At 39.8% G+C, this 19,578-nt stretch overlaps 1 protein-coding gene across 6 annotated transcripts in view; it reads right to left on the reverse strand.

Moving 5' to 3' along the window:
* The window catches only part of LOC103181087 (janus kinase and microtubule-interacting protein 1), a 166,047-nt gene that overhangs the window by 53,707 nt on the left and 92,762 nt on the right, over positions 1-19,578 (reverse strand). For 5 of the 6 annotated variants that reach the window (XM_042338795.1, XM_042338807.1, XM_042338800.1 and 2 more), the window contains 6 exons: positions 7,242-7,451; positions 4,553-4,603; positions 3,823-3,942; positions 3,444-3,590; positions 2,729-2,869; positions 1,668-1,727 (listed from right to left, as the gene is read on the reverse strand). In XM_042338795.1, the coding sequence (XP_042194729.1) occupies positions 1,668-1,727; positions 2,729-2,869; positions 3,444-3,590; positions 3,823-3,942; positions 4,553-4,603; positions 7,242-7,451 (729 nt within the window). The remainder of the gene's footprint in view (positions 1-1,667; positions 1,728-2,728; positions 2,870-3,443; positions 3,591-3,822; positions 3,943-4,552; positions 4,604-7,241; positions 7,452-19,578) is intronic. The other variant, XM_042338803.1, reaches the window with a different exon arrangement.

The following is a 19,578-nucleotide window of genomic DNA, read 5'->3' on the forward strand; positions in this document are numbered from 1 at the left end:
CAGATTGATAACCCAACTAAGCCCCTGTTAACTCTCCAGCACAGTTATCGAGCTGATCTGAGGCAATGGCTAGAGGTTGATCACTGCTCACTCCTGCAGATCAAGCCCTTCAGAAAGATCTTCATCTTAGTACTAGCTGTACCATAAACATTTACAATTTATGATTGCATTAACATACTATATAAATCCCAGTCCTGGCAAGACACCATTTATCTAACACACTGTAGGAACCAACATAAGGTACATATCTAATGCAGTTATCACAAGCTCTGAGGCTTTAATGGCTTCAACCTGCAAAAAAACGACATTGATAAAGATATTGTGGGGTTGAAAAATTGCTAATGGAGACTCCTGTTGAAAAATCAGAAACTCTTCACACTGGCCTGAAACTATCTGGAAGTAGGTTGCAGAGTTTCTGATCTTAGGTTTGCTCACTTTGAGACTTGCAAGTCCATGCACAGCTCTCATTTAAAGCTCAGCAAACAATAAATCCAGCAGAATGAGAACTATCTAATCAGTATACCAATGTATTGAACCTGCTGCAAATTACAGTTCACCAAAGAACATATTTCCATTGAAGCATAACCTTGAGTTTGCACCATGTCTGTTACTGTTAGCACTGCACTCACAAATGAAAATCTGGTATCAAATGCAAACCCAATCACACACAAACCCCCAAGTCTTTCTTGCTTTGATTGTTTCATTAGAAATGTAATGAATTAAGTTTGCAAAATGTTACAGTACTCTGTATAAAGAATTAGGAGTACTCATCAAGAAGAATTAATTATTTCTATCTAAAACGCAAAACTCTGCAGATGCTGGAAATCTGAAACAAAAGCAGAAGTCGCTGGGAACCCTCAGCAAACGTGCTGAGTGTTCTCAGCGACTTCTGTTTTTGTTTCAATTATTTCTATTTTCATTTTGCCACACAGGCCACAGTTGTCACGGAGAGTCAGTGGATGCATTATAAAGATCACACGTACCAAGTACAAGGCAACCCTTGCTAGAGCGTACGGCTGCTTTTTGTCCTGGTCTGAAGCAGTTCATTTCTGGCACACCCTGTCTGGCTTTGAAATGGCTGACCACCTTCCAGATTGTCAGGTCACTGCCGACTGCGCACATGTACAAGAAGTGCAGCTGACATCTCTTCACAAATCAGGAGAGACTTGTTAGACATAGAACACGGGGTGCACACAAAACACCGGAAATGGCGTCAGAGGTGACCTGACGACCCAGACCTTTTTAGCGGTGTGAAGCTGGCTGGTATTTGGAAGTAAGACAACTTGATTTGAGGCGAGCTGGACTGTTTTCTGCACAATATTGTGGGGATATTTTGATAACTAAATGTCAGGGACCCCAACCCAAATAGGTATAAGCATACCCGCATTATAACGAAAAACATTATAACAGAGTTCTACTCTATATCGCATTAGGATACTATAAAATAATACAAATTCTGCACCAACATCTTGAACTACATGGTCTGAAATATGCTGGCTTGAAAGTTTTTTTTAATATTATTTAGGAACAAAACAGTTGCTCAATTTTTACGAGCCAAAAGGTATAGCTCCAGTTCATTGCATTTTCCTTCGTAAACAAAACTAACAGGCCTCGATTTCCCAAAAGCTGCAACTCAACTCAGGATTGCTGCACATTTGTCACCTTACCTTATGGGGCTTTGTGCTTCTCCTTCTGTGCTTTTTAGAGCGCAACATTCTCTCTCGCTCCTACAAGAGAAAGAACAGAACATTCTTTATTTCTTCTCTAACAAGTCAATGCATAACTTTTAAGAAGCCGAAACAAGAAAAAGTCACTTAGTCATCAATCCTGCTTTTTCCAGATTGTGCAAAACCAACCCGGCCATAATAATGGTAATATAATAATAATAATCCTTGCATTTGATATAGCACCTTATCACATTGAAACATCTGAAAGTGCTTCACGCAGTTTTTTTTTGTCAAGGGTGATGATTGTGTACGTAGCTAAACTTTACCCATTAAATTACCTGGATGTGAAGGGGAAGAGAGTCAAGCCTTCAGATAAGCTGATTCTGTTCTCCAGAACAACCCATTCTCCCGTCCACTCATTTCCCAGCATTGTTTCTTAAATGAAACCAGCATCTGGTTCTCAGCCCTCCTCCCTGGCAACCTGCTCCAGCTAATGATTAATCTCTGCATACAAAAGATACTGGGGTAAAATTTGCTGGATTCCTTAACTTTTGTTTGATAGAGGAATGTGTTTAGCAACACCAGCAGGTGATCCCATGCTTAATCATATGGGCTTGGCCCTCCAGTAAAATTGGTAAAAATATAAGAGGGTGGGAATTTCAGCCTTCCTAGGCAAATAAAATAGGAATTAACATCAGAAAAAAAGTCCAACATATGGCCTAGAAATTACAAAATGGGTTCATGATTACAGCAGCGCTCAGACCCTGAGTTGTGTAAACTATTTATCTGCGGAGCGGTTAGTAACATGTTGGATTTATTAAAATCATGATCCTCAGAAAAGTAGAGGAATAATTCAGGAATTCTACAACTTAACCCCACTGTCTGGCACCTGTCTTAAACTTCACAATGCCGAACCTGTGTTTTTGGTCCTGCAGCTTTTTGAAATATGTGGTGATCCTACAGAGTATTTGAGGAACCAATTATTAGGACTCCAGGTACTTTCACAGCTATTGTTACCATCAAAGACAAGCTTCATACCACAAGAGTGCAAAATAGCTCACCATTGTTAAATCATCAATGATATGCTGTTGTTCAACAACCTGTAGTCTCAAAAACTCAATTTCTTGCTCATCTTGCGTTTGGCTCAGATCATTCAGGGATGTGTGTCTTCTCAAATGGCTTTGTGAAGCTAATTTTTCCTTCTGCCAAAATAAACCACCGCATTTAAGATCCTGCTATTTTAAGCAACTCCAGAAAAAAGATCAGTTATACTTGAAGCTGAGCAAAAAACATATAAGAGAAAGTCCATGAACTAACTAAAATGCTTGCATTTGATATAGCACCTATAGTGTCTAGAACATCTCAAAGTACTAGTGCTAACATTGCTCTATTTTGTGTATTCAAAAGTGCTTAGGAATTATACAACTCCCAATGTTTACTACACTACAATACAAATACAAAATTACATTTGTATAGCGCCTTTCATGTCAGGAGAACGTCCAAAGATGCTGGACAGTCAGGGATTTGGATCCATCAGAGGTAAGGGGCAGGTGAAAAAGATTGAAAGGATTGCTCTTAAAAGAGTTAGCACCGATAATGATGGGCCTAAATGTCCTTTTTCTGTCCTGTACATTTCTATGTAATTTCTATGTTCATAATTATAGTCCATCAGAAACCTATTAGAACTAACGCAACCCATTTATGAACCCATACCCACATACAGACTAACTTGCTATAGCTAGCTTAACCAGGAGGGCAGAGTATTGCATGCTGTACCATTTCCGCATGCTCTCTTGTGAGATTCTTTATTTTTTGTTCCATCCTCTGTATAGACTGCATCACATCATCATTCTTCTTATTTAGGCGCTTGTTCTTTTCCACCAGAGGCTTCAGCTGGCTCTCCGTCTCTCGCACACGTTTCACCTGGAACAATAATTTAAGAGCGTCTGTAGTCTATCAGAAGGCTTTCCACGGGTCACATTTAATTAGAATGGCCACCATTTACAATTATATTGTTTTAAAATAAACTAATTTCCGACCTCTGAGGGCAGAGTATTTTCCCTTGCAGTACAGAAAAGAGTTTGACGGATTTCGCACTGCAACAGGACTGATTCATTTACTAAAGTGAATGTAATTCAAGTCAGGGCCACTTTACCAGTTCATTTCTTTCATCCGCTAATAGCGTGTTCCTGTCTTCCAACTTGCGTATCACACCGTTCAGTTCAGCAATTTTCAACTGGAACCGACGGACATCCCTTTCATCCATTTGCGTTTCCTAAAGGAGATTTACGTGGACGAAACAAAACCAGCAATGTTAAAGAGAAACAAGCCATGGACATACCCAAACCTACATAAAAACACATGTTCATTCAGATAATCCCCCACTTTGATTGTTTTAATAATAAAACAGACATTACAGGGAACTGAATTAAGTTAGCACCCAACGGCATCAATGCATCCAACCCAAGAAATGATTGGGTGATCACCCTTAAGTCAGTAGGATTGTGCTTAAAAGAGCTGGCATGGACACGATGGCCCGAATTGCCTTCTTCTGTGCTATGAATTTCTATGGTTCTATAAATGTCTTCTTGCCATACATCACAGCTCACCCATTCCACTAAAATGCTCTATACAGCAGCCCTGCAAATTAGAAATCGATTTAAAAACAAAACAATAGGATTGATATAGAGGTTATTATATATCATTCATTGTACTTGCCATATACACTACAGTGCTAATAAGGGTAAGTAATGATCATCCCCTGTAGTTACCCCAGCACTGGGGGTCTGATGTGAGGTAAGTACAGGTTATTCATTCCACTTAACCCTGGACACTAAATCACTAATGTAAAGGTAAGTACACATCAATTACTGTACTGTACTTACCCTGACACTAAAGTTCCCCTTTAAGGAATACACCTCCTTTATTGGTTTAATCTGTAAATAATACAACATACTGTATTTGAAAATAATGTAGAAACCTTGAAGATTAAAAAAATGCACATTAATATTCTGAGAACTTGCTTAAAACCAAAAGCTGGACCTTCTTGAATAAATTGTGAAAGATGGTGCAGAGCTGATATTCTCTCCCTGGATGCCAGCAGCACATTTATAACTTTAATAACATGTCAAATTAATCGGAAGCAAGATTATTACTGCACCACGTTTGTTTCCATCTTAAATCTTGTAGATCCTGTAATTCACAAGGTTCATCTACAAACCCAATCCAGATTGTCAAAACATTGCTCTTGAATATCTTAAGGCGAAGGGACTGTGGGATGGAGTTCCAAAGGGTGGAGACAGAGAGCCTGAAGGCTCGACTGCCACTGATGGGCAGACCAGTTGGGAGACGTGGAGCAGCCTGCTGAGCAGAGGGAGCAGACAGGTCGATATGCAATTGTTTGTAAAAGTTCAGCAACTCCCAAATCACTGGTTTTCCACCATAGCAAAAAAAAAGCCTTGGTATAAAAATACTTAAGTAAGAATTGAAGAGAGGGAAAAAAGTTGGATTGCTTCCGTTTCAAAGGTTGAACCACAACCGAATTGTAATAATAATAATAATAATCCTTGCATTTGATATAGCGCTTTTCACGTCGGGAGGACGTTCCAAAGCGCTTCACAGAATAGACTGTAAAGTGAATTGACTGTATATTTGTGGATGAACGCGGAAGCCAATTGCGCACAGCAATGTCCCACAAACAGTCGTAGATTGAAAATGACTAATTTATTGTTTTTTGTTTTGGAGGGATTATTATTAGTCGTGTGGAGTAAGGAAACTTGCCCAAGGTTTCGACCTGCCTGGAATTGAACTCAGGTCTCTCGCTTGCAAAGCGAGTGCTCTAACCACTGAGCTATAGGACTCCACGTTTGTAATCTTCATTAGTTCACAAACTGGTGGGGAAACTTCCAGAGACCATAATCCGGGACAACATAAATTTTCACTTAGAACATAAGTTAATTTATGAGAGTCAACATGCATTTGTTATAGGCAAATCATGTCTGACAAACTTAATTGAATTTGTTGATGATATAACAGAGTGTATTGATGAAGGTAGTGCAGTTGATTTAGAGTATATGGACATAATAGACTAGTTAGCAAAATTGAAGCCCATGGGATAAAACGGACAGGGCAGCATGGTTATAAAATTGGCTGGGAGACAGAAAGCAGAGGGTAGTGGTGAATGGTTGCTTTTCAAATTGGAGAGAAGTATACAATGGTATCCACCAGGGGTTGGTATTAGGTCCACTGCTCTTTTTGATATATGTGAATGACTTAGATTTGGGTAAAGAGAGCAAAATTTTAAATGTTGCAGATGACACAAACTTGGGAACGTCATAAATAGTGAGGAGGATGGTAGCAGACTGCAGGAAGACATAGACAGAATGGTGAAATGGGCAGACACATGGCAGATGAAGTTTAATGCAGAGAAGTATGAGGTGATGCAATTTGCAAGGAAGAACGAGAGGCAATATGCAATAAATGGAACTGTTTTAAAGGGACTATGGGAGCAGAGATACCTGGGGATTCATATACACAGGTCTTTGAAGGTGGCAGGACATTTTGATAGAACTGTCAAAAACGCATACGGGATCCTTGGCTTTATAAATAGAGGCATAGACTACAAAAGCAAGGAAGTTCTGCTAAACCTTTATAAGTCACTGTCTAGCCCTCAGCTGGAGTATTGTGCCCAATTCTGGGCACCATACTTTAGGAAGGATATCAGGGTCTCTGAGAGTGTGCTGAGGAGATTTACCAGAATGGTACCAGGGATACGGGACTTTAGTTAGGGGGAGAGACCAGAGAAGCTGGGATTTTTTCTCCTTACAGCAGAGAAGGTTAAGGGGAGATTTAATAGAGCTGTTCAAAATTATGAGGGGTTTTGATAGAGTAGGTAGGAAGCAACTGTTTCCACTGGTAGGTGGGTCAGTAACCAGGGCACATAGATTCAAGATAATTGGCAAAAGAACCAGAGGGAGATGAGGAGAATTGTTTTTACACAGCGAGTTGTTACAGTCTGAAATGCATTGCCTCAAAGGGTGGTGGAAAATATTCAATAACAACTTTCAAAAGGGAATTGGATAGGTACTTGAAGAGGAAAAATTTGCAAGGATATGAGGAACGAGTGGGGCAATCGGGACTAGTTGGGTAACCAAAGAACTGACACAGGCACGATTAGTTGAATGGCTCAGTATAGAATGGATTCTATGTTGAAGGGAAGAGACATTAGATCCAAGGAATTACCAGGTTACCAAACCTCCGAAAACTATACAACCAACCTTATAGTCATTTGAAAAATAAAACTGGACACGTACCGAGGAAGAGTATTAGAGGGTACGGGGAAAGAGCTGGGCATTGGCGTAAGGCTGGATGGGTTCTCGGAGAAGCAAATACTAACCTGAAATAATGGGCCAATTAGCCTGCTACAGTGTTGAACATCTCTGTGGTTTTGTTTCAACACAAACGACGTTCTCTCGTTACAATAACATAATACAGAAATATGAAATCGGTTGATATATATAAACTGAGACTTTAGAAGGAGTTATCAGTTACTTCCGTCTGTTATCCTGTCCTTACTTGGCTCCCTGTCAGGTCCGATGTGTCCGCGCTGCTACTTGGAAACTCCCGCTTGGGGCTACTGTGGTGACGTTCAGCTTCTTTCACCTGCACCAGCTGTTCATCCAGGGCTTCCTTCTGTAGCAGCAGCTTCTGCGTGTGGCCGGCTTGAACACCAAGCTCCTTCTCCAGGGCAAGAATCACTCGGTCTTTGCTCTTGATCTCGTCCATCTGTTTTATTTAAGAAAAAGCACCGAAAAACACTTAAACAGTGACAGCACCAAAGGCACATCTCTATTGGTATTCTTTTAAACCAAGGAAAGGCAATTTCACGGATCATTGTACTTAAGATCGGTGTCACCTAAACTATGATTCTGGCCTTGCCCCCTTCCTCGCCCATCTTCAGAGCGTACCATAAGTGTTTTAGGTGCATAGGGATATCCTCCTGATGAAAAAGGTGCTATATAATAATAATCCTTGCATTTGATATATAAATACAATATTGCATTATAACTAATTTTTCTGTACTGCTTCCTGCTGCTCCCAGGCCTTGGGACATTCTCCTGATGTGAAAGGCGCTAAATCATGGAGTCCTGTAGCTCAATGGTTAGAACACTCGCCTCACAAGCGAAAGACCTAGGTTTGATTCCCAGCAGGCCCAAATGTTGGGCAAGTTTCCTTACTCAACACGCCTCTGTTTACCTAGCAGTAACTGGGAACCTAGTTGTTAGTCGATTGGCGGATCGCTTTTCCAGGGGTAATTATTCCTTAAAAAAAATGAATTGGTCACTTTAATCCACGACTGTTTGTGGGACACTGGTGTGCGCAATTGGCTGCCGCATTTGGCCCACAAAATATGCAGTCAATTCACTTTACAGTATATTCTGTGAAGCGTTTTGGGACATCTAGAAGATGTGATAAGGCTCTATATCAAATGCAAGGATTAGTATTATTATTATTAATATTGTATTGAAACTAATTTTTCTGAACTACTTCCCGCTGCTCAACACAAAAGCAGTGACTCACAATCTATCTTAGTAAAGTCCATAGAGCAGGTATTTGACTTCCCTCCCCTCCCCACCGGCTGTCAACACACTGAAGTAGAGCTGAAGCCTGACGCAGCAGCTGCAGAATTAGCCTGATGTTAAGAGTCTGATTCTGCTACAGTAACTACTCACTGGCAGTATTTCCCATCTGGGACTGTGTACATTTGGATCACCTGGTGAGATGAATACTGACAAATTGCAATTGATTTCAGTTGCTGTTTAATTATTTTAACCCAGTTGCTAATGAATCTGGTTTGCATGTTGGAAAAGTATGCTAACTTATAAATCCTTATTTTACTTCCGTTAATTGTTTCAATTAAGGGCCAGTTATTAGCAATTCTCTGGAAGTGATGTGCAGGCGTTTGGACAACAACAAAATTAGATTTATAGAGCGCCTTTCATGTCGGGAGGACGTCCCAAAGCACTGAATAGTCAGATGTCGGGGCCCAAGCATGGGGGAGGAGTGGTGTAGGGGTGAGGGAAGACAGAGGTGGGAGGGCGACCAAAGGCACGATCGAAGAGAAGGGTCTTGAAGAAGGCAAGGGAGGAAGCGAGGTGAAGGGACCATGGGATGGAGTTCCAGAGTGTGGGGGCAGAGAGGCTGAAATCCCGGCCACCGAAGGTAGGGCAGGTTGGGTAGGAGACATGGAGGAGACCAGAGCCCGATGAACGGAGGGAGTGGGCAGGTTGATAGGGAGGCAGCAGGTCAGAAAGGTAGGAGGGGGCAAGGCCATGGATGGCCTTGAAAGTGAGGATGAGGATCTTGAACGATCCTCTGGGAGATGGGGAGCCAGTGGAGTCAGGCGAGTGTGGGAGTGATGGGGTCATGGAGCCTGGTGCGTGAGAGTACACAAGCTGCAGAGTTTTGGATGATCTGCAGCCTGTGAAGGGAAGAGTTGGGAAGGCCGATAAGGCGGGAGTTTCTGTAATCGAGCCTTGATGTGAAAGTAATCCGTAATCAAGCCTTGTAAGCTTCCATTCACAAAAGAATGAAGAAGGCCCTGATCTCCTTCTGTAAAATACACCCTATCAACATCCTAGGACAGCAACAAGCTGTTTCTTAATCGAGTCCAGTGTCCTGGCCTTAACCAGCCTCCCAGTAACTAGTTCTAACTGTTGTTTACCACCTGTCTGAAGAAATACTTCTTGGTGTCTGTGCCAAAACTGTACTCTGCTACCCTGAACCTGGGACCTCTTCCTTGGTCAGGTGCTGATTGCATTGACCTCCATGGATGCTCACTCCACTCCATGAACCTGGTGTGGAACCTCAATATCTTTTTTGACCCTCTCCTCCTCCATTAATTGCCCTTCAAGACTCTTTTCCCAAATTTGAGTAGTTTGCCTCTGTAAGAAAAGTTGCACCATGTTCAGTGGGATGTTTTTCTGCTCGAGTGTTTCTACCTTGCTCAGAAGCAATGTTTTATTCATTGCCCATAATGCAGCAAAGGGTAAATTGCAACTGTTCAGTTGAGAGTTGTTCGTTGCAGTTCCGATATGAACAGAAAGGGTAAAATGAAGGAATTAAAACTAACTCATGATTTACTGAATCTTCTCTTACATTGATCCTTTGTCGCTCCTTTGTGCCATCTGCTGGTTGCTGATTCTCAATTGTACCTCATCAGCAGAAAACTCAATTAGATGTTGAGTATGACCATAATGCATAGTAAATTGACAATGAGGAGAGATAACAGTGGTTTTAATTAACTTTAGGTGGTGTGGCAGTCTGTAATGTAACATATGGTGACTGTGTAGAAAGACCTGGAATGGAGAAGCAATGTGTTCAATGACAGGGGATACAGTGTGTGCAATTGCTAAATTCTGACCTTCAAATGCTTCAATGCCCTTGTCTCACACAATTCCTATATTCTCCTAATGTTTTACTCCCGTTTCGATAATTCAAACCTGCTTCATATCCCTTGCTCCCCCTCCCTACGTCCTAGAATAATCCTGCCAGTCAAAGGTTTCTCTCTTCATTGCTGGGTTTGTGCTGAATCTTGGATGAAAGCTTAGGGCACTGAATTTGTGTGAGGGTAAGAGTGAACCAACTGAGTGACGAAAGCAAACAGGAGTTTAGGTGCCAAAATAAAAAGGGAGATAATTAAACTACAAGCACCGAAATTATATTTAATTTGATTGTAGAAGCTAGCTGTCGCTTCAGGACTATATTAATAGTAAGGAAACTTGTTAAAAGGCTATCACCTAATACAAAAACAGCCACACAGGAAGCCGTTCAATGTATAATGCTTCACTGTATTTCTCACCCAAGCCCCTATTTCTTTACACTCCAGTGATATTCTGAAAATAAGGGAAATGACAACGGTTGTCAAGGAAACACATCCCTTGCAGGAATTTTTAAAAGCACAGCTGATCCTTTTTTCCACAAGTAATATGGAGTCAATCTGGCTGCTTATTTCAATCAATGTTTAATGTACATTAATTATTTAGTTTTGAAGTTTGGGTTAGATTTATACATTCACTCTCAATCAATAATCTCGATGCACTCTGTGAGTGATTTCAGTTAGCTAGTTAAGGCTCATTTGGAAGAGGAGCCGCCTTTAAAAAGATTAGTGAAGTAAAACAAGTTGTTTTGCTTATAATAGTTTAGTTTCTAAGCAAGATTAATCAGAATAAACCAACTGCAGAAAAACTAAACAAGGCAGATATTGAAGCAACCACATACAAAATAAAGTAATAAAAAAAAGACATTTCTTTGTCTGCTGAGATTCTAAAAATAACACGTACAACATACGTCAGCTGCAGACTAGAAGTTTAAGGTCAGGAATTCACACCTCTCAGTCATGACTGTTAGATTCGAAATCTCTTTTGTGATGCAGTGAAGCCCTGCAGCTCCGTGATTCGAGAACTCCCCTCACAAGCAAGAGACCTGGGTTCGAATCCAGGCAGGGTGAAACATTGGGCAAGTTTCTTTACTTCATTTACCTAGCAGTAAGTAGGAACCCGGTTGTTAGTCGATTGGTGGATCGCTTTTCTGGGGGTAATAATTTCTTCCAAAAATAATAATAATGAATTGGTCACTCAATCCATAACTGTTTGTGGGACACTGCTGTGTACAATTGGCTGCCACCTTTCGCCCACAAAATAGTCAGTTCACTTTACAATATATTCTGTGAAGCACTTTGAGACATCTTGAAGACATGATAAGGCGCTATATCAAATGCGTTGATTATTATTATTATTGTATGATAGCGCAACCAACTTCCCCATGTCACAAGATTGATGCAAATAAGAATCACACACGTATCATTCCACACGTGAACTTGAAGGGTGCCCCAAAATGGTGATAAAATATAATAAATGTTTAAAATACCATATACAGTAAAGAAAGTAGAGGTTGGTTTATGAGAAAGTGATGACTTGACTGATGATCACAGATCTCTGTTTCGCCTGCTAACTCCAGATACATCCCGCAGGGAGCTAGCACCAACATTGACACAAAGGGCCGAATGACCCCTTTTTGTGTTGTAAACATTCTACAGTTCTATAAACTCAATAAATCCTCTGTATATACAAGTTCCTTTCGCTATGTGTTTCCATCAATCATATTTTAGTCCTGCCAAATAGTCTCCCCCGACAGGTTAGTCTTCTGCTGGTGAAGTCAGGTACAGGACAAGCAATACTGCATGTTACACAAAAAAGACTGTATGTAGTATCTTCAAGCTCAGTTAAGTGGCTTAAAGCATTCCTCTATTTTCACTGAATGTGACCCCAGGGCATCATAAAATAAATATTAACTGCAGTGTTCAGGCTATAAAAGTAAAGCTTCTGTCTCAGGCTATAGGAGTGTCCTTGAGTTTACAATAATGTACAACGCCTTTGCGATCTACAAGATAAAGGGTTAGATTTTAAGATTCCTGCTTTATTTTGTTTGTATGTTCTCAAACTATTTTTTTTTAAGTCTTCAAATTTAAAATCAATAGCATTTACAACCTTACGTTGTTTGCGTGAACATAAGATCGCCACGAAAGGATCAGTTCAAAGAGGCCATTCCAAACATGCGACTTCCCTGAAGACAATGTTTCCTTCCTTCTCTGAACACTGTTCATCAGCTACAGAAGCTATTCTCCATGCAAATGAAGGGGGAAAGTTGAGACAATTTCTTTCCTCGGTAACACAGACATATTGTGACATTATTGTCTTGGTCACTATATTCATACATCAATGAAAACTGGAAGGACAAAGGTTATCAGATTTTTGAAAGACCATTTTTTTCCCCACTGCCTCTATGAAGTTCCATCCAAACCAAGGAGTGACTGTGGTTACAGAAATGCTGCTGAATGAAAACACAACTTTAATGCTGATGTTAATTTTCTCTCCCTCAATGAACTAAAAAGCTCTTTGAAGTCCATAAACCTGAAATCAATAAACAAATGGCTACCAATGGTTCGTCAAAGTTCAAACAACAGTGCAGTGTGCAACCTGGGCTAAGGAAATATTTACCAGGGAATATTGGTAGGGTGGGAGATTGTACTGGATTTCAGGGAGACAAGGGTATTGAACATGGAGGAGAAACAGCCATTGAATACCTTAATGGTGAGGTGCATTGAGGAGAGAAAATTGGCAGACAAGAAGGCATTTGAGAGGGAGTGAGGCGGGATGGCAGAAGATAATGAACGACTTGGCGGAGGGGAGGGAGAGGTGGCAGGAGAGAGAAATTAGGAAGTGGTCAGAGATGTCTCCATCAAGATGCCTCAAGAAAGTGATGTTAAATTTATATAAATCTTTGATTTGGTCACCATTGGAGTACTGCATACCGTTTGGGCATCCCATTTATAGAAAGGACATCAGGGCCATGGAAAGGGTGCAGCGAAGGTCCAACATGCGATAACGGGAATAAGGGATTATAGTTATGAGGATAACTTTAAAAAACAAGGCTATTTTCACTGGAGCACGGGTTGATCGGAGAATCTAATGGAGGTCTTCAAAATTTCAAAAGGTTTTGAGAGGTTAAATAGTGAAAGTTTAGTTGATAAACAGGTCAACTGGTCTTGTACTTGAATCCATGTGTGCAATCAAGTGGCAGTAATGGGCTGCATCCCAGTATGTACATTGACATGCATTGTAGATGTTATTTGCATTCTTGCTTTCTTAAACACAACGCCTATTATTTAGTATAGTACTTGAAATATTATTTAGTATTATTTAGTTTAGCACTTGAAATAATGCCAATTTTTTTAATGAATTATTTTCTCATGCTGGCAGAGCGTGATTATGATATGAAGTATATTTGCTGAGTGAAAGAATCCCTGTTACAAGCTCTGTTTATTAGCTTTCTCCGCTTCAGGTCTCTCCTCAAGCACTTACAAAGCAATAGGTCTTGCACTAACAAGCACCATCTAAAAATAGTTTCCACTTTCAAAGAAAGTGGGTTCGAAGTTAGCTCATCCACTAAATATTTTAACAAGGGCTTTGCTAGTTATCTTGCTTGTGTAATAAAACTTTAAAGATCTGTCCAGTGTTTTTTTAAACAGAATCTCTGAATATACAACAACGATTTGCATTTATATACCGCCCTTCATGCAGGATAGCGTCTCTGAGCGTTGCACAATGACAGGGTTAGACAACAACAACTTGCATTATAGCACCCTCCACGCAGGGTAGTGTCTCAGAGGCCTTAGATATTGACCAATGAGGAGGAGCGGGAGGAGTGACCATAGGTATGGTTGGAGAGGTAAATCTTATGGTGGGATTTTAAAGATAGATTACGAGCAACAACAAACTCAAACAAAATTAATGTAATGTGGCTTGCCTTTCCATATGCATTCTCATTCAATATCCACTCTCATCTAAAAATGTGGTTTCGGTTCAACCCTCTCAATGTACGCCTTAAATCTGCAGCATAACCCTACCTCCAATTCAGTTCTAAAGCAATAGTCCCACACACAAGCCATAGGATGACTGGGTGCAGAAAAAGAAAAATTCACATTAGCATAGCAGTAGTGCTGCTATTGTCCAGATTCAGATGAGCACCACACAAAAAAAAGTGACCTATACAAGTACCCATGGATTTATGGGATGAAATTCAATAAAATCTGCATCTTTTATCATGTTAATCCCTGATTGTCTCTAATCTCCTTTTATGACAGCAATTACTGCTGTTTGACTGATTGCCCAGAAACACAAAGATCTGGGCAAACATGACACAGTGAAAGGATTTCTCTTAAAAGAGCAGCATAGATACGATGGGCCAAATGGCCTTCCTCTGTACTGAAAATGTGGACCGACCTTCTAAAATAGCAGGAATACTGCCTGCCAAGTGGACTTCATGTGCACCATTGTCATTGTTCAGACTGGCCAGCAGAATATAAAACAGTAATAATAAATCTTGGATTTGATATACGCCTTAACAAGTTGAAACATCTCAAAGCGCTTCAGAGTTTTCTGTACACTTTCAAACTGTACAGTAAATGCCTCGTCACCAATCACATCACCATTGTGTTCAAAGACACAAGAAAACTGTTTGATTACAGCAATTGCAGATCTCAGAGCCCAGCCTTGGCCATACTCCTCAATATCAAAAAAACTCAGGATTGCCCAATGTATGACATTAATGCTAAACAAACCATAATGGGCATATTTACATGGAAATACCAATTACAATCAATGCATAGTTTATGACCTTATTTCCTGAGTTTAGAACCTAATTAACGGAGTTTGTGAGGCTTTGGGAGCTGGAACATTGAATAACCAGTCAATATTCTACACAGATTAGGTGGCACTTGGCTCTAATTAGGGTAGGAGATTAGTCACCACCAAACAGATGCTCTGAGCTATGGTGAGTCATCAAATGATGATGGAACACCCCTCTGTCCTGAGGCTCATTGACTGTTTATTATATCCAATATTGAAGTTTTGTTGTGGCCTTGATTTTTCTTTTATATATTAGCTGGTGTCATTTTATATGGTTACTGAGGAAGCCACATTGTTTGCGGAAAGAAGCACAGTTATGGTTTAACTGATATTCTCGACCTTGGAAAACAAAAACATTCACAATGAAACAAAAATAGGGCAGGTTATGTAAAGAAAACTAATCCCTCTGCTTTGATCTGTTAAGTGACCAGTACTTACTTTTGAAAGAGGATATGGATTCTGGCAATTCATAGGTGCTCTAAATCATGTCGTTATAAAGAGCAGCCATGACAGGGAATTGTTTTTTGCTGATGGAGTTGCAATGTCAGATCAATCTCAATAAAATAATTTTTCCGATAGTACCTCTAGGCCATTTGTCATGAGTGAAACAAACACTCCACATGCCCAACCTTCTAAGAGTATTTCCTTTGAAATATTTGATCTGTGAGCAATACTGCCTACAAGTGCTTAAAGCCATGCCTCCAAAGCATTCAGTCAATTATTAGTCTCAAATAAACAAGAAAAATGAATGCTACATCAGTACACTATCAAGATTTTTCATCCTCTGAAAACCGCCAGGTTTTGTGCAGTGAAATAAAGGGCTCTGCTCTTCAGATCCTTCTCAAAGTGCACAATAGGTATATTTCCATTGATCCTTTTGCTGTTATGTCTGGATTTATAGATAACATTATTATGCAATCACTTGCTGTATTAGCAATCTTCAAATAAGAAACGGCCATTGTGGAATTCTATGCAGCACAACTTCCTTAACATGCAGCTGAGATGTCATTTCAGTAGTTATTATAACTTTTATATTTGGTAAAGCACCGTTTACATCAGGGGGATGTCATCTTAGATTCATGAAAACATTGACTAGACAACATTGATGCAGCTAAAAGTTTCTTTACATCATATGCCTCTTCCCCTTGGGGATTATTCACTACCACATTCTTCTCCAGTTCTTGAGGTGGATGGTAAAGATTCATTGACATTATCTTGAAGAGAAGGGAGTTCCCCAGTTGTCCTCGTTTTTGCTCCCAATATTCTCCTTTTCCTCAATTCACCAAAATCAGATTAACAGATAATTTTCCCATTTATATTTGTGGGATGTTTCTGATACAGATTACTTGCCATGTTTGTGGAGTCCTGTAGCTCAGTGGTTAGAGTACTCGCTTTGCAAGCGAGAGACCCGAGTTCAATTCCAGGCAGGTCAGGGCGAAACCTTGGGCAAGTTTCCTTACTCCACACGCCTAATAATAATCCCTCCAAAAACAATAATAAATTGGTCATTTTCAATCTACGACTGTTTGTGGGACATTGCTGTGTGCAATTGGCTGCCACGTTCGCCCACAAATATACAGTCAATTCACTTTACAGTATATTCTGTGAAGCGCTTTGGGACGTCCTCCCGACGTGAAAAGCGCTATATCAAAATGCAAGGATTATTATTATTATGTTTATTTTATATAAGTCATTTCAAAGTAACTCATCGTGCAAAGAGCTTGGGGATGTACCTTCTAGTGTAATAAGGTGCTAAACCCAAATCCAAATGTTTATGATTATTAGTACAGATCAAGGAATTACAATGATATCACAGGTAAATTACACTATGTAAATTGCATAATGTGGTTTGTGTTCGCCTACAAATATACAGCCACTACACTTTACAGTAAATCCTGTGAAGAATTTGAGACATCTTCTCGTCCTCCCATCAGCTATATGCAAGGATTTTTTTCCTAAACAAACACATTTCTAAACAAACATTTGTGGTACAAACACTGCCTACATGAAGCGAGAGAAAATAAAGAAAATGAAAAGCTAAGAATGTTCTACACATATTCAGGTGGTGACTTTCAGCGCTCCGGGACTCTGCCCCTCACAAAGGCTGCTATACAAGTGCAAGTTGTTGTTGATTAAATTAAGGTCTAGACTGTTTATTTGTTAAATTTCCACTTTGCCACTTTGGGAATTGCTGTCTGTTAATTTTGCAAAGATTGAAACAGATGGTTATTTTTAACCGCCGACCTTTTAATGGATTGATGACTTGGGGAACCAGAGGTAGTGAATTTTGAAAATCACAAATTGAGCCCCACTGTAGTGTTAACAAATTGGACAATTAGACATCAACCTATACAAGTAAAGTCATGAGAATGAGATTAGTCATCTGGATTTAGACCAATATATTCCTTTTGGTGCTTTGCTTTGCCATATTCCAGATGGGACCCAGGGATGAAGCCAGACAAACCAGTGTCTACTCTCTGATTTTAATCATTTACTTTAGCACAAGCTAAAAATAGTCAGATTCCCCTCTGATAAAAACTCCACTTCTGTACACGATGGCACTTGAAAGATAATATGTTACAAATGCATTGCAGGATTGTAGAGAGCAGAAATGGGGCCTTGGTAGCAGCCCTTGCTTAACAAATCGTGTCCAAGAAGGAAGGAAAGAACTTGCATTTTTCTACTGCCTGTTGAACTATGTTGAAACAACTCAAACCGTTTCACAAATAAGTACTGTCAAGAACACAGACTGGGTTTTTTAGGGCAGGTGAGGAGGTCAACTGAATTCAAAAAGGGACAAGCATTATGCCTAATTTTTGGGAAATGCTTGGAAATCCAGTTTTAAGGTTCCCCTCCCCACCCCCAACTGAGCACAGCTTTACTTAAAGTGTTTTCAATGTCCTAAGACCAACATTACCTGGAAGTGCAGATAGAAGTACAACTTGCTAGCTGACTTCCAGGTCACTTCAAGTGTGCTGCACATGCTCACTATTCAAATCTGGCATCGCTTTGTGAAGGAAGTGATGTCAATCATGACCTGATGACCCAGAAGGCAGACATGATTCGCTCTTAGTTTATCACACGCCTGTGAGATACTGAATTTAAGACAACTGCGGTGTAATATATTTGTACAGATCAAAAAGTTATTTACATTTCAAATTTTCTCTACCATCTGGAAAAGTAATAACATTGTAATGATGGGTAGTCATAAAGCCCCTTTCTGTCTATGAATTATTATCATGGTATTTGTGGCATTAGTGTATTAATTGCGTTTGAGATCGAATTATATTTATAATTATATAAATGATTATATAGATATATAAATGCAAGTTGTTGTTTGCTAATCACAAACCATCCAAATCCCTATATAGTCTCATACCCCTGGCAGGGAGAAGTATATCTAGTTCTTTTTTAAAGGAGGTATTTACGTGAAGACCTGCAGCAACAAATTGACTGTTTGATTGGGTATTTGACAAGTATTTAATAACAAGCTTGTTTATGACATGAGTCATTTGAAAATCATTTAATATCTTTGATCAAATTCAATTGGTGCACATGATTACATTCTTAAATAATCTTGCATGATAAAATAATAATCTCCTGAAGGGTCTTGCCTCATGTTGGGACACCCTCTGATGACCACCATCCTTCACAATGCCCAAGTGAAGATTTCTCATGTGTGACCTTAGACAGTGAGTAGCAATTGTGATCCTTATCGTTGTGAACCCAAACCAGTACACTGGTAGCTACTCTGTCACTTGCCAGCGGGAGTCAAGAGACAGAGGTCACCGCTTGGCTGTGGAGGTCACCGAGTCCATGAACAGTAATGAGACAATTGGAAATTTATATTTCTAGTTATAAAGGCTTAGCAAAGAGACAGACTGTCTTTGCTGCCACCTTGGCTGAGATAGTTAACAGCACTAATGACGTACTTTGTATTTTTCAAACAACAGTGTGTTGTGTTCTAGTTCAATATTTCATTTCAATAGGATTTTAAAAAACTTAAATCTACTGTATTAATAGAAATGCAGGATTTACAATTGCCCACCCTTCCCAAGTACATCAGCTGACAAAGGGCTATATTTATGCTGAATGCTAAAATTAGTCATCTTTTTGTACGAAGATTGCAATGAAAAAAATTACTATTTTGAGCGATCAGCATAAAATAGACCCCAATTTGTAAAGCTGTGCTTTTTTCTTTGAACAGACAGATCTGATATTCAACACACTCTTTGATTGTTGACCCTCACGGCTGACCTGAAAGCAGGAAAAGTGAATTAAATCCTGCTTAGCTCATGTATTATTCTCCCATCAATTTCAATGAAAATGAATCTCTTTTCATTATTACAGAATCAACCTTGTGCTATCTTGTCTTCGTTTCTGACTCTGCCAATTTAATGAAGGAATGATACAGGACAATTATTTCATATCAACTTTTTGACCCAGAGATGAGTGTACTATCTATCACCAACCTTGCAGCATTTTCCCTGGAATGTCTGCCTGGAACATAAGCCTGTACTGGGAAGCTCACATTCCCGATGTGGGGCTTGAACCCACAAGTTCCCACTTCTGAGGCAAGTGTGTTACCAACTGAGTCAGGCTGACACTTCTATATGGTCTGTAGAAGAAAATTTAGATGGGCCCAAGTCTTCTCTTTATTACCA

The sequence above is a fragment of the Callorhinchus milii genome, unplaced genomic scaffold (assembly GCF_018977255.1).
Source record: "Callorhinchus milii isolate IMCB2004 unplaced genomic scaffold, IMCB_Cmil_1.0 Scaffold1, whole genome shotgun sequence".
In the NCBI taxonomy this organism is placed as follows: Eukaryota; Metazoa; Chordata; class Chondrichthyes; order Chimaeriformes; family Callorhinchidae; genus Callorhinchus; species Callorhinchus milii.